Source organism: Sinocyclocheilus anshuiensis, unplaced genomic scaffold (assembly GCF_001515605.1).
Source record: "Sinocyclocheilus anshuiensis isolate Anshui unplaced genomic scaffold, SAMN03320099.WGS_v1.1 scaffold1403, whole genome shotgun sequence".
In the NCBI taxonomy this organism is placed as follows: Eukaryota; Metazoa; Chordata; class Actinopteri; order Cypriniformes; family Cyprinidae; genus Sinocyclocheilus; species Sinocyclocheilus anshuiensis.
In genome coordinates, this window is record NW_015538003.1 from 566,172 (window position 1) to 586,693 (window position 20,522).

At 37.6% G+C, this 20,522-nt stretch overlaps 3 protein-coding genes across 4 annotated transcripts in view; all 3 read right to left on the reverse strand.

The window, feature by feature from the left end:
• Positions 1–5,282, reverse strand: part of LOC107676782 (protein ENL-like) — a 21,277-nt gene extending 15,995 nt beyond the window's left edge. For both annotated transcript variants that reach the window (XM_016471471.1, XM_016471466.1), the window contains exon 1: positions 5,156–5,282. In XM_016471471.1, coding sequence (XP_016326957.1) covers positions 5,156–5,167 — 12 coding nt within the window. In that variant the 5' untranslated portion in view covers positions 5,168–5,282. The remainder of the gene's footprint in view (positions 1–5,155) is intronic.
• A 994-nt stretch (positions 5,283–6,276) lies between these two features.
• On the reverse strand, positions 6,277–13,126 carry LOC107676796 (alkaline ceramidase 1). The gene is made up of 7 exons (XM_016471483.1): positions 12,813–13,126; positions 10,647–10,768; positions 10,189–10,303; positions 9,442–9,580; positions 8,531–8,668; positions 8,247–8,384; positions 6,277–7,293 (listed from the first exon to the last, which is right to left on the reverse strand). Exons 1-7 carry the CDS (start codon positions 12,844–12,846, stop codon positions 7,116–7,118), a joined length of 864 nt encoding a protein of 287 aa, XP_016326969.1. The 5' UTR covers positions 12,847–13,126; the 3' UTR covers positions 6,277–7,115.
• A 1,551-nt stretch (positions 13,127–14,677) lies between these two features.
• LOC107676925 (unconventional myosin-If-like) overlaps positions 14,678–20,522 on the reverse strand; it is a 28,126-nt gene continuing 22,281 nt past the window's right edge. The window contains exons 17-32 of the mRNA XM_016471667.1: positions 20,210–20,344; positions 19,978–20,110; positions 19,654–19,850; positions 19,493–19,573; positions 18,800–18,886; positions 18,618–18,704; positions 18,346–18,513; positions 18,149–18,234; positions 17,805–17,886; positions 17,598–17,704; positions 16,250–16,408; positions 16,018–16,166; positions 15,840–15,899; positions 15,506–15,731; positions 15,263–15,435; positions 14,678–15,177 (exon numbers count right to left, since the gene is read on the reverse strand). Coding sequence (XP_016327153.1) covers positions 15,101–15,177; positions 15,263–15,435; positions 15,506–15,731; positions 15,840–15,899; positions 16,018–16,166; positions 16,250–16,408; positions 17,598–17,704; positions 17,805–17,886; positions 18,149–18,234; positions 18,346–18,513; positions 18,618–18,704; positions 18,800–18,886; positions 19,493–19,573; positions 19,654–19,850; positions 19,978–20,110; positions 20,210–20,344 — 2,007 coding nt within the window. The 3' untranslated portion in view covers positions 14,678–15,100. The remainder of the gene's footprint in view (positions 15,178–15,262; positions 15,436–15,505; positions 15,732–15,839; positions 15,900–16,017; positions 16,167–16,249; positions 16,409–17,597; positions 17,705–17,804; positions 17,887–18,148; positions 18,235–18,345; positions 18,514–18,617; positions 18,705–18,799; positions 18,887–19,492; positions 19,574–19,653; positions 19,851–19,977; positions 20,111–20,209; positions 20,345–20,522) is intronic.

Genomic DNA, 20,522 nt, shown 5'->3' on the forward strand with positions numbered 1-20,522 from the left:
AATGTTACTGGAGTAACAGCTTCTGAAAATTCAGCTTTGCTATCACAGGAACAAATTGCATTAATTTACAACAATCTGCATGTAATAAAATAGAAAACGGTTTTAAATTTTAAAACCATTTCACAATATTAATGTTTTTACTGTATTTTTGATCAAATAAACACCGCCTTGGTGAGCATAAGAGAGAAAATAATTTTTTTTAAATCTTACCTACCCCAAATTTATATATTCCATTATATATATTATAGGATTTAAAAAAGGATCACAAATATTTTAATATAAAATTAATAAATAATATAATGTATAAAATAATAATATATTATTTATTTATATAAATATTTGTATTGTTTTCAACCCTCTACATTGCGAGCAAATCACTCGCATATGCGACTAAATCTTCACTCTGGGCGACTAAATTATGTCTAATATCCAATGGCTAATAAATTCTTAGATTTTACTCGCCAGTGTATGAGTTGGAGGCTGAGTATAAGTTTAGCACAGATATATTTTCACTCACAGAACACTCTGACTGAGCACTTCAGAGTTTCACTCTCCGGCAAGCGATCTGTGATATTTTTCAGTTCATTTGAATGGATGCGCAGCGCACCTGTGTTTGTGTATTTCGCATGACTCGCCGTCGCTTTCTCTCACACGCGCAAAGAGCGAGAGTGAGCGAGAGTCTTACATAACATGCAGTACTAAAAAAAGTACCAGGTACCAGGTACTGTACCCAGTGGAAAACCCCCCAAAAGTGAACCGTACCGAGCCGTATCATGCAGTGGAAAAGCGCCATTTGTCTCACTACTCACACACACGCAGAGAGAGAGAGAGAGTTTACGCGCTACATGTAAACTATATTCTTTGTTGTATTTTCCTGTCAAAATAACAGCGTTCCTTTGGAACTCTTCAGCTTTTAAGAACTGCCGGGTTCTATGGTAGAAGGCGGAACTAATGCGCAAACGACAATCTCATTTGCTGGCGCTCACCTATTATCGTCTCTCATTTGATTTCAGCGAATCAGCTCGAGCGAACGCACACAACCTGATTAATATCAAAGAACTTATACTGACAAGGGCTGCATCCAAAAACTTAGGCAGCTGACTTGCTGCCTCGCTGCCGGTTGAGACAATGACTTTGCGGGCAGCGTTTTTGCACGAAGGCACCTCATGAAACTGATTTCGGAGAGGCTTCTGAGGCAGAGTAACGTTGATCTTCAGAGTTTAATGACCTTCAGCAAAGTATTGAGAGTTTTGGTGATTCCTTAGTGAAAATCCAGCAGCTCATTAATCCTTAGTGCGTTTTATATTGTTCTTATTAGTAGAATTCGTATCATTATCTTATCAGTATTTTTGTTATTTTTTTATTTACAGAAACACTGAATGACCAAAAAAGCACCACCACCAGTCCTAAGTTCAGTTAAAATGACTAATATGCATTCATACATGGTTATCAAGTTTTAATTCTAATTACTAAAGTTTTATCATTAAATAATACTTGATTATCATATTATAATGCTTGACTGACTGATGTTAAGAGTGCACTTTCAGATATTTAAAAAACTGTGCCATTTTACAAACATTTATTATACATATATAATATATATCAGTCTGGCGACGAGTAAACTAAAAAATGTACTAGCCAATGGCGATTCAATTGCCAAGGTGTCTGTAGAGGGTTGATTTTATATGTATATTGCATGTTTTTACTTTAAAATATGTATTTTATGTAATGCTGCCTTTTAGGAATGAGACTTTTGTGCACTCCTAAAACAAAAGACAAAAAAAAATGTAATATGTCCTTGAGGATTATATCACTTTGGTAAATCATCAAGCTGTAGGCTATTTTCTTTGTAAGAAGACTGTTTTAATTGAATGAATTCATACAGATGAAAACTGTTATTGATATAGCAGCGAAGAGTTACTAAAAAACGTCTCTAGGCAATAAAATCTGAGTAAGAATACCTTTCATACACATGCTCAAGCTAATCATCTGTATCATCGGCTGGTTCTGCCAAATGGCCAGAAAAAAGCCATCAAGGGAATTCCTTGAAAAGCAGCCAGGAAAAATGAACACTGTCCACACATAGGGTGGAGACGGGCCAGACCGGGTTCAGGTGCCCAGAGATGCTCAGCTACTGTTGACTCGAGTCCCTGAACTAGTGGACATTGAAGAAACAGAATAAAGAACAAGACTGAGATGTGCTTTTTTTTACTTTTCTGAAAGATTGTTAGCATAAGGACGAGTGGAAGGAAAATCTTATTGGCCGCCATCTGGCCTGTCACCATAATGCACTTTAACTCTCTGCGTTGGCTGACACTCCCACTTCTCCGATGCCAAAAGCTGCCAGCCAGACCCCGACGCTGCCAGGCATCAGAATAACCCCTGTGAGTCCATCTCTCATTCACTCACCCACAAGCCCCAGCCGAGTCACATATACAGACAGACAGCGAGACAAAAGCCTGGCTACCCTCAACAGGAAGAACGACGCAGCTTCAGTCCGCTCTTTTTCCAGAACTTGCCATTTGTAATTTGTCACAGCAACAGCAGCTTGCCTTGAGGTAACGATTACAAATGCTACCGACATTAAAGGCTGTTCCATCTCCGATGCCAAAAGCTGCCAGCCAGACCCCGACGCTGCCAAGCATCAGAATAACCCCTGTGAGTCCATCTCTCATTCACTCACCCACAAGCCCCAGCCGAGTCACATATACAGACAGACAGCGAGACAAAAGCCTGGCTACCCTCAACAGGAAGAACGACGCAGCTTCAGTCCGCTCTTTTTCCAGAACTTGCCATTTGTAATTTGTCACAGCAACAGCAGCTTGCCTTGAGGTAACGATTACAAATGCTACCGACATTAAAGGCTGTTCCACCCCGCCTGAGATGAACATGACCACCCGAATATGAAGACGATATGGGACAGACAGGAGACGTACACAATAAGAGGTTCAACACATGACCACGTTAATCCCAGTGAAGTGGGGTAGAAAGATTAAAAGGCCTTTTTGAAAAGGAGTAGATTAAACAGAAGGACAGGCAAACACTGCTGGCTCCTGGTCTCACAAGACACACTCACCACCCGCATCACGTTTTGTTATAAAACACAAAACAGACACAAAAGTGGCAGACTGGATTTCTCTCAGGTCACTGCTATGACACAGATTATCAGTCAAGCACGGTAAAAATACAAGCAGGTCACATGGAAGCCAACAGGCAAACGACAAAACAACAAGTCTCTGAAGAGTTGCTGCAATGCTGTTGTCAAAGATCCAGCTTGGAAACCATGAATGAATGAAACATGCATATCAACAACTATATATTTCAAGATAATCTTTCCTTACTTGAGGAGTGGAGGGACAAAACTGAAGTTTACAACTTGCCTTTCTAAAATCACATTAAATAAACAGATGTATAATTCAATTAAGCTATTTTGGTTTGAGATTTGTCTTCATGTATACGTATCTAGCTAAATTAGTAGCCTAAAGCTGGATCAAGCAAGTTAAAAGAACAAAAACAATACAACTGAGCCGATAATGGAAGTAATAGCTGGAATAGTAATAAGTTATAGCCTTTTCTCTACATAGAGACAGCTTTATCAAGACAGTATTAACGTTATGCTAGTTCACTTTATAAATGTTAAGGGTAGAAAGATTAAAAGGCCTTTTTGAAAAGGAGTAGATTAAACAGAAGGACAGGCAAACACTGCTGGCTCCTGGTCTCACAAGACACACTCACCACCCGCATCACGTTTTGTTATAAAACACAAAACAGACACAAAAGTGGCAGACTGGATTTCTCTCAGGTCACTGCTATGACACAGATTATCAGTCAAGCACGGTAAAAATACAAGCAGGTCACATGGAAGCCAACAGGCAAACGACAAAACAACAAGTCTCTGAAGAGTTGCTGCAATGCTGTTGTCAAAGATCCAGCTTGGAAACCATGAATGAATGAAACATGCATATCAACAACTATATATTTCAAGATAATCTTTCCTTACTTGAGGAGTGGAGGGACAAAACTGAAGTTTACAACTTGCCTTTCTAAAATCACATTAAATAAACAGATGTATAATTCAATTAAGCTATTTTGGTTTGAGATTTGTCTTCATGTATACGTATCTAGCTAAATTAGTAGCCTAAAGCTGGATCAAGCAAGTTAAAAGAACAAAAACAATACAACTGAGCCGATAATGGAAGTAATAGCTGGAATAGTAATAAGTTATAGCCTTTTCTCTACATAGAGACAGCTTTATCAAGACAGTATTAACGTTATGCTAGTTCACTTTATAAATGTTAAACATATTTTTTGTAAAACATGTAATAAAATATATTTACAATGGCAGCCATATTTTATGTCAAAATACCACTACAATTATTGCTGTTGCATTAAAACTGGTAAACACAAATTTTACGAAGAACGACTCCATAGTATACTTTATAATAATAAAATAGTTTATAATATAATATAAATTATTAATAAAAAATAATATAAAATAGTTTAATAATAAAGGTTTAGTAGCAGCAAATGCAATTAACCTACTGCAGACCACAGCCACAAGGCAGAAGGTGTCAAATAGCCAGCATGTTAATGCAATGATATTCATCTACAGCATATGATCACTGCTGCTCATAAATCATATTGCATACAAAAGGGCAATTAATTAGTCTTGGAAGAAGACAGATTCCCGCTTCAGGAGCCCATCAGGAACCCCCACCAGCAGAGCAGACCTGTGCAATGCCCTCAGCCTTCAGTCAGGAACACTAGTGCATGAAAATGCATGTTCCTCATTTCCTCTAATAAAAGCCGCAGACTGTAGTGACTCCGGGCCAGAGAAGCACAGGACAAAAACACTCTCCTTTGTGTTTCTGCTGCACGCACGACTTGCCTACTGCAAAAGCTGGCTGGCGCACGCATCCAGCCCTTTAGGCTGAGCTGATGTCCCCGAATGCCGATGTAGCTTTAATATGCGTGGCCAGCTCGAGTCAGATAGCTGAGAGGAGGGAGGAGGAGGGAGGGGGTTATATGGGTCCGATCCGCTGCTTTCACGCGCCCCAAGTGTCCACATTCAGTTGGCAATGGTGGATTTCTCTAAGCGCGTGCTTACAAAAGTTGACGTCACTCCATGCAACAGCAAAAGCGTTTCTTACTCTACCTGATTCTCCATAGTTCGCCGGCTGATGAAGGTCCTGTTTATTTACAGAAGGCTTTTGAACGGCTGCTCCCGACTCCTCATTGTGTGTCAATTCCAGCCCAAAACCGGAAACTAGACGGTTCCCCTCCCCGCTCCGGACCTCTGGCATGCACCCAAAACAGAAAGCGCTTGTGGCCAATCGGATGCCGTATAGGATGCGCTTTACGCCGGCCAGCCAATCGCGAAGCGCGGTGGGCGGGACTTCCCACGGGCTGCCTGTACTGGTAGGTAATAATTAGAGATTAGCCGAACCGATAGGATGTTTTTGTTTTTGCAGTCTAGTAGCGCTGCTTAGCATTCTGTTATTTATCCATTAATCATTTTCAATTTCGTCTTTGAAAACAAAGCATGTTACACACAGCTGTGTTGTGATTGGTTGGTTGAGGGCATGCCTCTGTTCTCTGTGTTTAATTAGAGGGATTACAATAAATAATTAATGCTTAGTGATTTTACTTGACATTTAAAGGCACTAATTTAATATATGGGACACTGGGGCTAGTTGTCACACTTTTTACTGTAGTATACAGGGTATTTTTGGCACTAATAAAGTCTTGGCTACAAGCTAGCCTAATAACATTTCCAGTTATTGCTAAGGAAAAATACAGTTGATTTAACACGTTGACCCAATAGGCAAAAAGTTGTCACAATGGAATTTAATAGGTTCATTTAAATTGTAACACAATTATTAAATGCTCAAAAATAAAATGTCGTGATATTAGAATTTTAGTTTGGAGGACATAGTTCACGAAAAAAAGTTTTAGTTAAACTTTCTTGAGAAAAAAAAACAATCACATTATTGTCAAGAAAGGGTTTCTGGTACAGTAGTCATAGCCTAAAAAATGAACATCACTTACAAACACTAATATACCAAAAGAGTCGAACCACATGTCATACTTCAAATCACAACTGTAAAGATATAGGCTGAAGAAAGTGTTGCAGTTGATAAAGCAGCTCAACTGCATGCACTACACCTAGGATATACATTTGATGGCATTGTGTCAGAAAGAACAGAAAGTATCAATAACCTGGAGATGAACCCATTTCTTTGTTTTCTATATAAAGCACACAACAAGCAGCAGCATCATAAGTTTAGGTTCTTGCTAGTTTTTGACTATTATTTTGGTGTGTGTCTCATGGTGGTTAAATAAATAAATAAATCACATCAAATGCATGTCCCAGCAATCATAATTTATATAAAAATAATCCACAAAACATTAGTTTCATGTCACATAAGTATTTTAAAGAGTGATGTCATTGAACGGTACACCAGCATCAATATCCACAATTTCATACACTGAGGTGGAGGTTAGAAGTTAAAACACAATATATAGATTTAGAATATATAAAGTTTTTTAACTAAATATACAGTAAAATAACGTACGATTTAAATATGCCACACCAAAATGAACATAATCCCAGTTATTACATTTGTAAACAAACGAACAAACAAACTTATGAATCGAGCAGTTGCTTATGACAATTTTCTCAGTTAAAAGCCTCGGATTCATATTAAGAAAATCAAGTAAAATGCAGAATATTTTGTACATACATTCAATCTGGTCAGAACAGTGCAAATATTAATTTTCACATAACAACAGCATGTTGTTTGTAAAGATGAGAATATGAACAGTCACTTGCATAGAAACATTCACACACTCACACACACACACACACACACTTCAGTTTCAGGTTCTGTGAGAAATATGAAGAAAGTTCCAGAAACGGCAACAATTCAGCACAGCATTTGTTTCATATAACTTTCTCTTCAGAGTTCACATAACGTACAGTGACAGATCTAGGATCAGCTCCTTCCTGCCCATATAAATGGATTCACCATTTTGGAAATGTAAAGGCTGGTCCTAAATCAGCGTTACGCCCAGCTTTATATATGAGGTTGTGTCTGTTCATCTTGTCATGCCTGCTAGCATCTTTTCTGTGTCTTTGTGGTGCTTTTGAGAACTATGTAAGGAAGCCCAATGGACCAGTTATTCCGTGGCCAGTACTGCAGGTCGGGTAGGGAATAAGGGATCTCCAGACTAGCGTCCAGGTAAGCGACCAAAGTACTAGCATAAGCGGTGGCCACCACAATCAGAATATGCCTGAACAGAAGGGTAGAGAAAAACAGTATCTGGATAAGCATGACAGTCCAAAAGTCTGGACAATGAGGTTTAACCCTGTAAAACCTGATAAAATAATAAAAAGCCATATAAAATAAGTCACTTTTTTTTTATTTAACAGTTTATCGAACCTTTAAATGAAACACGCTAAAAAAAACTATAACTTATATAGTATGATATAGAGAATATGCAACTGACAGTAGAGAAGAAAAAACATCTCAGTTTTATTCTGATGCCCAAAAATATGGAATTTGGTGCAGTTGCTGAGATTTACATGGCCAAAAAGTATGATTACATCTTTATAAATGTATAGCAGTCTACTTAAATGCATTTAAATGTCAGTTTTCACTCCCTGTCTCCCAATAATATGTCTTATTAAGCTGATGTTTAAATGTTTCGTTTTATAATAAGCTCTGTAGTTTTTATTGTGGGGGCAAAACATAATGCAATGCAATGATGACAGAGATGACAAACATTCCTTAAAAGCCTGTTGTGGTATCATATTTGATACATTTTAACACACACATACACACACACACACACACACACATACATATACACACATATATATATATATATATATATATAATCAAGTAAACCTAAGTTCCTTGAGTCCAGTAAGTGTTCCCCTTGAAATATTACTAACAATATGAAACTTGTTTACTTTATAAAAATCAGTAAAGATTTCACTTCACAGTAAAAAGACACATTGACCACAACCTTAAGGTGGACACTTTTACAATCATACCAAAAGGCCTTTTAATTGCTAAAAAAAAAAGTATAAACTATCAATCAGACAACAGAAGGCATATAGAAGATTGAGTACACAACAGTGATAATTTAGAGGTCTCCGAATTTTGCTTATCAAATATGATATCGTAGGCTTTAGGGTTAAAATGTGCTCAACATACAGCGGGATATCCTGGCTCACTCACCAGATACCATGCATATAACAGAAGTCCAGTTTCTGCCAGAAGCTGCAGCCAATGCGATCGCTAATCCAGCAGGAGATAGCCAGAACCCACAGGCCAATGGACGCCCAGGCCAGACGCAGCACTCTCTCATCTGTGCAACTGTTGAGAAATAGATCCGTTTTGAATGAGGGTGAAAACAAGAAATAAAAACAGATCTTGTATAGTAGCCTTTATAGTCTTAAAGTGGAGAAACAGTAACTAAAGCAACATCTGAAAAAGCTTGAAGCAATGAATGCACACTTTACCTCCTTAATTCCACAAACAGAGAATAGAGGATATGGATGGCGAAGCAGTTGAGAGCGTAGGCATTGGCTGTAGGTTTGACAAAAGAGGACAGAGTGCTTATGACAGTGATGATCAGGACCATATGACAGAAGGATTTCCTGAAAAAGAACAAAACACAGAGAGACAGACCAAACTTTAGACTGAAGATAGTCTAGGGTGAAACAGATCTTTCTCCATTGACAGCCAAGTAAGTCTCTTATGCTCACCAAGGCTGCATTTATCTGATCAAAAATACAGGAAAAACTGTAACATTGTGAAATATTATTGCAATTTTAAATAACTTTTTTATTTGAATATATATTAAAACGTCATTTATTCCCGTGATGCAAAGTTGCATTTTTTTGCATCATTACTCCTGTCTTCAGTGTCACATGATCCATCGGAAATCATTCTAAAATGCTGATTTGCTGCTCAATAAACATTTCTCATTATTATCAATAATGAAAACAGTTGCTGGTTAATATTTTGGAAACAGTGATACGTTTTTTCAGGACTGACAATTTATTTAAAATAAATAAATAAATCTTTCTAAATAGAATGAACTATTAATTGCTATTTAAAAAATACTGACCACCCCCCAACATTTTAACAGTAGACGTCAACATTTTTCTAAGTTTAAAACTTCATTTAATCTAGATATCAACCATTTAAATATGAATATAAGGCTGGTTGGAGCCCACTGAGAAAGCTGTGGAAACCACCTCTCCCACAGTGAGATCAGAATATCATGCTGCAAGTTAAACAGGGTTACTTTTACACAAACTAAGGACTGTAAACAGATCCTTTAATTGCCCCTATTTTTACAGAACTGAAGACAGTTTTTTTAGAGGAGGAGAGAAACAGACTGCATACATGGTACAGAATTTGCTACCTGTCCTTAATAAAAGAGGGGAAGTGTCTGCGCGGGAACCACAGGGAGTAGCAAAGAGCCAAGACCCACAGGATTGACAGCTCATCCAGCATCTGGCCCATAAAACTCAGAGTCATGTGAAAATACATGGAGAAGAGACCTGAAGAGAGAGAAACAGACCATGGTCAAAAGGGATGCGAATACAATTAAAGTTGACTTTAATAAGTTAACATGTGTAAGGTCATGTAAATACCATAAAAGCTGATTTATTGAGGCAACAGCATAAGTGGTTTAAGCAAAACATGATTTTTGCATGTTTTCCCAATTTTCCTTTGCTTTGCTTTTAAACATTTATCTACATTGTCAGCTTATTCAGTGTGTGCATGTCCGACAGCATAGGCGTTTTGACAAATACAGAAGAATTTTTTTTATTATTACTTATAATGCAAATTTATAATACTTTTTATTTATTTTAAAATTGAAACGTTTTCTTTTAATTTCTAGTCGACTGATTTGCATGTATGCAAACCCATTTTGTGAAAGTTACTAGCCTTTTGTAGCTTGTATATACACACTTGTTGGTTCATTTGGCCAGTAACATACAAAAACTCAAGCTGACATTTCATTCATTCATTTAAATGAATTAAATATAATGAATCAGTGGATTTCAATTTGCTGGCTATAAATTTGACTTGGCTATTGAACAATACTGCCCTCTGCTGGATTGTTAATGCCACAACCCCTTACAGATTGAACAGTCACACTTACCTACAAAGACCATCATGATCCAGACCAGGTGCACAGCCAGGTTTCTTTCCTTGGCATATGGGTGTAGCAGGTAAAGCATTATGGGTGAGATCACAAAGAATATAAAACTGCTCATCTGAAAGGGGCAAAAAACAGATATTAGTGAATCAGACGGACACACAAACTCAAATCCTATCCCATGATGCCTCTAAATGTGTTTTTTGACTTCTACACATTTTGTAGTAGTTGTAACTAGTGTAGGATCACAAATAAAACCGGTTTGGGTTGAACTGTACTGGATTCAATCTCTGTTGAGCTCTGTTGATAGGTGTAACATTGTGCCTGAGTCACTGTAGATGTGTAATTAACATTTAACAATGTCTTGAATAGGACTCCTCTAGTGTTAATGGCTGGATTCAGAGTGATTCACAGTGACTAGAGTGTGAAAGGGATTTGCGGCTCATCTGTTATGTTCGTACCGTGTTGAAATATTCCACAACATTCTCTGAATGTTTATAGTTGTCCTCACACCAGTCAACTTCAGAGCTCTCGTAGGCAAACACACCTGCCATTTTGTCAAAGGATGGAAATGACGGGATCCCTGAGAGAAAGAGAGAGTTTTATAAATCACCGTAATGACACGTCAAAAATTCTGTGGCATACATCTGTGTGTTAAAGAACAAAACACTCGCCATGGTGCTAAAGCTTGTTGTCTTTACAGGGAGGAGTGTTCTAGACTCTATCGTCACAGAATGGAGCTACTGAACAAAAGGTAGATCTGTGCCTTTCTGGAGGCTCTAGTAGATTTGTAGGCATGCAAGTTTTATTAAAGGATAAGGGGATGCTCACAAAGAACGCGTTTTGTATTCCACTGCACTGTTTTCCACTGGTTTTTAATATAAACATGTGGTAAATGGACATATTAGGAGCCGTTCACACAGAATACATTTTTGCATTCTAATGTTTAACCATTGGGCTCGTGTCTTTCGTAGCATTTTGTGCATGACAGCATTCTAAAAATGCTGCGCGCAAGATAAAATACTTTTTGTTCAAATAAGCTTTTCGATGCAAACACGTTCTACGTGAATGGCCCGTTAGAGATGTGAAATGCCAGAAAGTGAAATCGAGAAAAAAAACCCACAAAGTTCATCTTTTTAACTCAGCAAGTTGCTGAAAAAGATGAGAATGCAATGGTCAATCACATACATTTACATATAATGTTTATCTCATGTCACAGAAATGCAGTACAGTGGAATGCAAAAAGACGTTCTGTGTGAACGACCCCTTAAACGGTTTCGTTCCATATCTCAACTTTTTGCAGCCTCTTGCACAACAAAGCGTTCTAAAAAAGCATCGCACAAGTTACAATGAGTCCAAGTCTAGGGCGGTCAAACGGTAATTCGCGATTAATCACATCGAAAAATAAAAGTATGTGTTTACATAATAGATGTGTGTGCTGTGTTTATGTATTATGTATAGCCTATATAAATGCAATCACGTATATGTAAGCCTATATATTTTTAAAATATTTACATGTTTATATATACTTATATATAATTGATATTATAAATAAATATACATATTTTATATAAAAACATTACTTTTTCTTAAATATATACATGCATGTGTCTATTTATATATACAAAATAAATATACACTGTACACACCCATATATTATGTAAAAACAAACTATTATTTTGATGCGATTAATCGCGATTAATCGTTTGACAGCACTAAAAAAAAAAAACCATCGCCACCTTACATTTTTTATTCACTGCCATTTAATGTCTTGTTCTTTACAGCAAAAACGAATTCGGTGTGAACCGGGGGCTGTTCCATAAACCAAGTTTACCAAATAAGCCAGGCTTATTTCAGTTAGTCTGACTTATTTTGAACCAAATCAACTGACAATAAGTCAGACTGACTGAAATAAACCTGGCATATTTGGTAAACTTGTTTTATGAAACAGGCCCCAGGTCCTATGTTGAACTCTTTCGATCGAAACTGCTTTTAACGAAGGAGTGACTCGTTCATATCACACAAAATTAATATTTTTAATGAACAGATCAAAAGATTCGACTCTTATGGATAATTCAAAATCCGTTCTATTCTAATAAACTGACAGGTTTATCTTGCCTAAGCAGGTTTTGCATGCAAGTGTAGTCAAATTACTTCCGGTGACCCTACAACCCGCAGTTATTGTTGCCATATTAAACACCAGGTGACCTTTTCTGAGCTCACAAAGTTTTCAGTTAGCCAATGTCATATACTACAATAATTGACAATTTATCTCTTTGTTGATTTGAATTTTACTGCTTACATGTCTGCCGTTTTAAATCAATACTTATTTAAACAGGCTATAGTTGTACCTGAACAATATCTTAAAACCAACAAGATCATACAGCCACATTTAACCACAGGATCTGTGGTTTTGTAGAGCACGGATCGTTCACCCAGAAAAAGTCAATCCTCTGGATAATGAATTAATTGGTAGGGAAGCACAGCACAGACATACAGAGAAAGCAAACAAACACTACAATAACCGAAAGGCTTATGGCTAACATGCTTATCTTATATAAACTCTCTCAAATCGATAAACCCAAATGATCAGACGTTTAGATAAAACGCAATAAACTATCGCTTACCTCTCCAAAACGCATCCACAGCGGCGCGCTCCATGTGTCTGGTTTAAGTAGGGGAGAAATGTCCCCGATCCTGTTACTCGGGTCTCGCGTTGTGACATCACCTGGAGGGTTCAGGTGAAACCGAGCGAACAGTTGCGTTCCTTATTGTGCCATTGTATAGTGAAGCTGTCAGCTCGCTATTGCGGACAGACCTGAAACGCACCGTTTTACATGAGAAAGGCTGGCACGCGCCCGCCTCCGGCACGAGCTGCAGCACAAGTTTAACTAGCTGAGGTCAAGTTTACCTGCACCTCACCTGTGGACTGTTTGACGCCCATTCAACTCATTAACCGCAAAATATTTACAGTTTCAATATTTAATGCCTTCACCTAAAGTAAACTTGGTTAAAATGAAAAAGGTGGCCCCATACAGCACCTCCCTTACAAAGGTTTACCATGGTGGTAACCGTAGTTGCTCTTTTTACTTGCCTACACTTGTTACTTTTTTATAATACAATTTATTGCCAATTTAAAGTATTGTACAATATCTTTCACTTATATAGGCAGTATTTTTTCCCTCGTTTTTTCGTTTTTATTTTCTCCACACCCCATTACGTGGCAATACATAAATAAATTCTAAATTCTATTAGGTTGGATTCCATTTAGTCAATTGACAACTGTGTGTTAATAAATATGACTAGGCTGTGGTTTTGTAAATATTAGTTAAATACATGTCAGCCAGAGGCAGTGTACCTCTCTCTGTTGGGCCTATAGGTTTCCCCAAGGTTTCTCCCTCATTCAGTTTTTCTGTGCTACTCTCACCTTTGGCTTGTTCACTGGAGGTTTGTGAGGCTCTATTTTCTCCAGGCTGCTTTGTATTGTTACTATTACTGTTATGTATTGTTAAAAGGGCTATATGACTAAATATAATTTAATTTAATTTAATTTAATCAAACAGAAGCCAAAATTTGATCAACTTGATTAAAAACAAGCATACAAAGTTAATTCTCTCTACTATCATCTGAAAGAAAAGAAACATGACTCATGTAAAATCAAGCTGTTCAAGGAGATTTAATATTAATCATTTTAAAGCAGTAACAGGTATTTTGGTTACTGGTTACCATAGTAAATTTATGTTGGCCTGTACATTGTATCCCGCACAAATATCCTAAAAGAAACAAAGATCTATTTTTAACCAAGAGGAACATATAGATGAAACTGCTGCAGTTACCGCTCATTAACATGAAGATCACATGCAAATGTCCAGGCTTAAATCTGTATTTGTTTTTTTACACTCAGCAACTTGCTGGTTTTTGCATAAATGTTTAGCATGGAAAATGAGGACTGACTCTCATAATGCTTCTTGTTGTAGTGTTTCTGTGCACCTTCTGTGGAGAAAACTTTCAGTCTGAACTCACCTGCTTAACCAGTCCTCCCAGCCACCTGCGAAGAACACGTTTTTCTGTCATTCACCTTTTGTGCCAGGGGCTAATAACCTCAATTCTACTGCAAATCCAATCCAAATATCACATTAAATGCATGTACCACAGAAATTAGACAAGGGGCAAAGATATCAAGGAAAAACACATTTCCATTGTAAAGTTATTTAGGCTTGGCTCCACTTTCCAATTTTCTTGGCTCCAAGTTTTCACTGCTTCGAGAGGTAATAACTACATACTTCCAGGTGCAAACTTGATCAGATTCTCCATTCAACAAAGCTTGCTTAGTCTTTTCATTCATGATCCTAAATGATCACATTGTAATTGACATATTCCTTATTTTTAAGAATATAATCACATTTGTGGCTAAAACATTAGGAAAGATATATATCTTTACATATTTCTTTACAGGATGCCATTTAAATTTTAATATAGTACTGCATTGAGATCTGTTAAACAAAGCTCTCTTTAATACTGTTAGTATCAGACATCAATTAATACTTTTTATGATTGAAGATTTTACACAGAAGAAGGATAAAAAGAAGCATAAAAAATTGATGCACAGAAAATATTTTCTTCTTTTTTACATATAGTTTTCACGAAATTAGACTTTCAAACTGCAAAACAGCGCAGTCAAGTGGTCATTTGTGGACAGTGCAGAGTCTTTGTAAACAGTGTATGCTCTCTCTTAGCCTGAAAACTGTACCAACAAATTTGTCTATTTAAAAAAACTAATTACAAAAAATGTCATAAAATTCAGCAAAAATACTACAAAATGGTGACAAGTCACTTATCTCGTCACTGGCTTGAGTGAAAATTCCATGATCTAGTGGAGGTTAGAGGTCAAAAGTCATGGTGCAGGTTCATCAGGTCAGATCTTCTCCACATAATTCCCAGGAAAGAGACCCTCCTTCCCATGAATCCGCCCTCGCCACCACCCTGACTGATCTACAGGAAACCCAGAGGAACATTAGAAACAATTCAACAGCCAATTAAATCGAATTCACAACAGTCTTATTACCAAGTCTCTCACCTTCATTGATAAGGTCTATGATGTCATTGACATCAAAGCTAATTTCATCCACATCTTGGCCAAAATACTGGTAAAGCGCTCTGCAGCGAGGGCCCTGTGGTCGGGGCTGAGGTTTGGGACGGCTAGAGGGGGCCGGTGGAGGCCGTTTGCTGATGCTCCTTTTCCGCTGCATTCTGGAAAGTTTTAGACTGTTTAGTATTTACAAACCTGGATTTGAGATGTTTTCTATCTGTGTTCTCTTACCCTGACATGCCCTGATCAGGCACATTGAGGAAGTCGAGGTTTGTGGACTGATTCTGGGCCAGCCTAGAGCCTCTTGGATTCTTCTGCGATCCCAGTTTAGGAAGAGCATTGCTGGGTGGAGGGTTCCTCGTTGGTGTGGAGTATGTCGCTTCCCTCTGCTGCTGCGGCTGATGGTGCTGTTGAGCACCAGCCCGGGCAAACTGTGCTGCCCCGTTCTGATGGCCCCCTGTCAAAAATCATATATGGAGGCTTTCAATAAATATAAAGGGAATCAAAATGTATCCATGTGGTTCAACACAGCAGTTCCAGCTCAGAATTGTAACTCTTTTTCTACCTCTGTGCCGTGGCTGGTTACTTCCTCCTTGACTCTGTGGCATGCCTTTCCTGGTTGGCTCTGGAGAAAAACAAAAAGTACATGCAGTGAAGCTCAATGAACAGAATTCTGTCACTGCTGACGCTCTTCACAGTTTTTGTGCCACTGTTGACACTCTTCATCCATCCATCTCACGTACTGGATGTCTTTGGTAGTCCATCTCCTATAGAGATAGTGAGGGTCTTTCCTCCAGGTTTGATGACGGCTAAATCAGTCTGTCCCCTCTGGAAAACCACCACACGCATGCCGCCTCCTCCCCAGCCCTCCTTCTTCACTCGGAACTCCAGCCTGCACAAAACATTAGTATTCATTTATGTTCTGCACTGGAGTGAGTCTAATGCTATGAACGAGAGATAGAGAGTTATCAGCACCTGTCGCTGAAGGACAGTGAGAGTTTGCTTCGGGTCTGCTCCTCGTAACGCTTGCAAAGCAGACTGAGGAACTCAGTTTTAAATGTGGACTCCAGAAGACTGTCATACTCATTCTCATGAAGGATGAAGAAGTCGTCTTGCCTTGTGCTGGAGGGCAATGAAAGAAGACGAATTTTTTACTTTTCCTGAATAAAATATGGCGCTTGTCCAAGAATGCTAAGGTTCAATATAACTTATAATCCCAGCATTCCTCCAGTGTTTTTGAGGGCATTTCTAGGCTGGTCTTGGTTAGTGTTTCTCAAACATTTTTTTTTTAAAGAAATTAATATTTCCATTCAAAGATTCATTAAATTGGACAAGAGAGACAGTAAAAACATTTACAATGTTTTGTGTTTCAAAACAATGCTGTTCTTTTGAACTTTCAATTCATTTCATTCAAAAATCCTGAAAATGTATCATGGTTTCCACAAGAATATTAAGCAGCACAACTGTTTTCAACATTGACAAATATAAGAAATGTTTCATGAGCACCGAATCAGCATTTTGGAATTATTTTCTAAAGGATCGTGTGACAGTGAAAGACTGGAGTAATAACCACAGAATGAAATTACATTAAAAAAATATTAAAATAGAAAACAGTTCTTTTAAATTGTAGTAATTTTTCATGTTACTGTTGTTTTTTTAAGCAATATAGTATAAGAGATTTTTTCAAAAACATTAAAAAAATCCCATACAGCCCCATCTGTAAGCCTCCTTCGATACCAAAACAGAATTGTGTTCCTTTGAACTTTTTTTTTATAAATAGATACCATTCAGTATAATCATTTTTAAGTATAAAAGATATAAAGAGTTCTGGGTGTGATTATGAAGAAACCATGTCAAGGAAAACCTAGCAGCAAATGTATATATAAATTAAATCAAACAAATGACATTTTCTCATCACTTGTGTGCACAGCTCAAACTTACACACTGAAGAAGAAGAAGAATTATGAGCAATTAAGGACAGAAGAGGCGAGGAGAGGAGATGAGAGAGGGCATGACTGATGAAATATCAAAGCACAGAAAATGCTGTTATTGACTAATGTGTAATTGATTTTCACATTATCTTCATACGTCTTTGATATATCATCATTAATCATCATCATGAGACAATCACCATCCCTCTCCCTCTTGTTCAAAACCGCTTTCATTCTCTCTCAGACATGACATATTTTCCCTCAAGCCCAGATATTCCACCTGATGTTTCGCTCTGGGAACATAAAAGTCAAATTTATGAATAGCACATTGTAGTTCATTTACACCATCTTTGTGAAATATCTGGAGTCCTATTTGAATGAACACGACTCACCTGCTCTCCTCCCAGTCTTTGGGCCTCTTGGTCTCGTTGGGTTTGATGCAGCGGATGTAGTGCGGTGTGCACTTCATCAGTGTGCTAACCAACTCGTTGGCTTGTCTCTGTGGACCAGACAGTCAGTGAGTGACTCCAGATAAAGGAAATGTGACAAGTGTGCTTATCCTCAGAAGAGTAAGAGTTTATTAAAGACATTGGTCTTACTTTGATCTTCGAGCTAGCCGTGGTTGGTCTACCTTTCTTATCCGTATTGAGGTTTTCTGGGAAGAGGCTCCGAATGAAGTCGCTGCAATGCCAGAGAGATAAATATTTTTGGATGTTTGGAACATGTTGATTGAGATTATGGGAAAAAAGGGGTTATGCCAATTTGCTAGTGCTTTCCAGGAGTAGTAAACTATTTCAGGGAAAATTGATTACACTCATCTGTCTTTGTTCTGTTGTTCCTGGCTTCCTGTTATATTAAGTTCTCTACCCTTTACCAAACCTAAAACAACTTCTGAATATAAACAATTCTTATGACGAAAGAGAAAGAGAGAATTAGCACTTACAATTGGCTGCTTTGCATCAGTTCTATGAGGTCAGGGAAAAGCACGTCTCTGTTTCGCTCACAGAAACCGCAGATATCATACGACACCTGAATCAAAGAAGTAGGTAATAAGAAGCAATTTAGGAGTGCTACAGCATATACACTACTGTTCAAAAGTTTGAGGTTGGTAAGCACTGAAGGTCAAAAGTCGTAACACACCTTGCCAGCGTAGTGGTGAATGACGAAACCAGAGTTCCAGTTGTTGAAGTGCTCGTGTGTCCCCACCGCAGCCTGTAGCTTCTGAAGCAGAGTCATATCAGCACCATCTCCTTTGGCGTGCATGGTAGCACACACATCATCCAGCACACTCATGATGCCGGGAGGATTCTGGGATTGAGGGGGAACAGGGTTACAGTTGACAAATTGACGAATTGTTATTAATTAGTAATTGTGCTATTCATTAATATAGCACAGTCTCTCTACATGCTTACCAGTTTATTTTCTATTAAGTCACACACAATTTTGTTGTTAAAGTATTCTATGGGTGTCCATTTGATGCCTTCCTGTACATACTCTTCCTGCGGGATGTAAAGAACAATAAGTCTGATTGAGACTTTATACACATCAAGAGAGATACTAGTGAAAAGTATGATGAAAGAATTGTTTGTTGTACCTGTTCTGCTTTCAGTGTCAGCTCAATAAAGATCTGCTGCAACTTTTCATTCACAAAGTTGATACAGAACTGCTCAAAACCATTCCTCTAGAGAAAAAAACAAACAAACAGATAATTGTTATTAATAATAAAATTGAATTTAAATGTACTTAATATTTTCAAAGAACGTTACTTAAGAACCTTCACATTTGAAAATAGTCATTAAAAACACAAAATATGTCTAGCGTTCAAAGGTTTGGGGTCATTAAGATTTTTTCCTGTTACTGAAATAAGACTCTTAGGTTCACCAAGGCTGCATTTATTTGTTCAAAAATACAGTAAAACAGTTTTATGGTACAATTTTAAATTTTAATATATTTAAAAATAATAATATGTTGATTTGGTGCTTAAGAAACAATTCTTATTATCAATGTTGATTATTTTTTGCATAAAAACAATATTAAATTATGTTAATATTTTGTAACATAAATGTCTTTACCTTCACTTGATGCATTCTTGCTGAATTTAAGTAGTATTTTTTTAATATTTCAAAACTCTTACTGCCCCCAGACTTTTGAATGGTGGTGTATATTTACTGTTAATTAAAATGACAAATATACCTAATTGGCTGATTAATGAGTAGAAGATTAAAAGTCCCTCTTTATAATATGCAATAACAATCAGAAGATAGGATATAAAGGAGAGGATATTCACCTGGAAAATTTCAAATCCATAAATATCCAGAACACCAACACTGAGCTCCTCAATGGGTTTCTGCATGGCTTTATTTATTGCCTGCTCAGACAGAGAAAGGTAAAAAATGACCTTTTTCCCTCGACCAATGGTTATTGGGTGTTCATACGCCGTTCACTAACCTCAACCAGGTAGTCAAACAGACGGGCGTAGAGTGCTTTGGAGAGAGCGTCACGCGTGTAGTTCGCTTGTTCTCTGTTCAGAGTCACATCGATGGTTTCAGATTTACCACCCCATTTGGAGTCCATTTTCCTGCTGGTGAGCTTCTCCTGTAGACGGTTTTGGTCGATACCCAGCAGGTATGCAGGGAACGCCAGTACTGGGTTGAAAGCAGGGTAAAAAATGTCAATGCAAAGTCTAACAGAACATTTCCAAAGATAAAAATAATCAGTCACTATTATTACTCAGAACAGCAAATGGGCAAATTCCATCTACATATCACTTACAGTCCGTGCTCTCCACCTGCGCATAGTTTCCCGCCTCAATGAAACTGACAGCGCCCAGATGTAAGATGCCAGCTACAATCTGCAGCACCTGCCTCTGAAACATCTCCGGTATGCCGATCACCTGCATAGCTTCCTGTAGACATCAAAAATTAGTAGCGAAAACTGAACTGTTCTCACAGTGTTTGAGAGGAGACACATAATCTAGCATGATCATTTTGAAGAAAATATGTACCATGGTTTCTTGGAAGTCCTTGCTATCATTAGTTCCATCCACCTTGTATGTTCCAGATTGGTTCAGATAGTAGTAGTAATCTGGGGTCATAATTCCCAATTCTTCCTTCTGCCGAGGCGTGCAACCATCTATTAGCTTAAAAAGAGAGAGAGAGAGAGAGGTGGTTAATTCATTAGCTATTCATGCTACCCATTAGTATTATCTGAAAATTTTGTGTGATCAGCATGAATTTGTCTTTTGATTCTATGAATTTTCCAGATGCATATTTCATTAAATATTTAATATATTTAAATAATAAATATATTAAATAATT

Coding starts and splice junctions, on each gene's coding strand:
- LOC107676796 (XM_016471483.1), bottom strand. CDS start 12,846: ATGGAGCGCGCCGCTGTGGATGCGTTTTGGAGAG. Junction 10,304..10,646: donor TTGTGGAATATTTCAACACG/GTACGAACATAA, acceptor TGCCCCTTTCAG/ATGAGCAGTTTTATATTCTT. Junction 7,294..8,246: donor TGTTATATGCATGGTATCTG/GTGAGTGAGCCA, acceptor CCTTCTGTTCAG/GCATATTCTGATTGTGGTGG.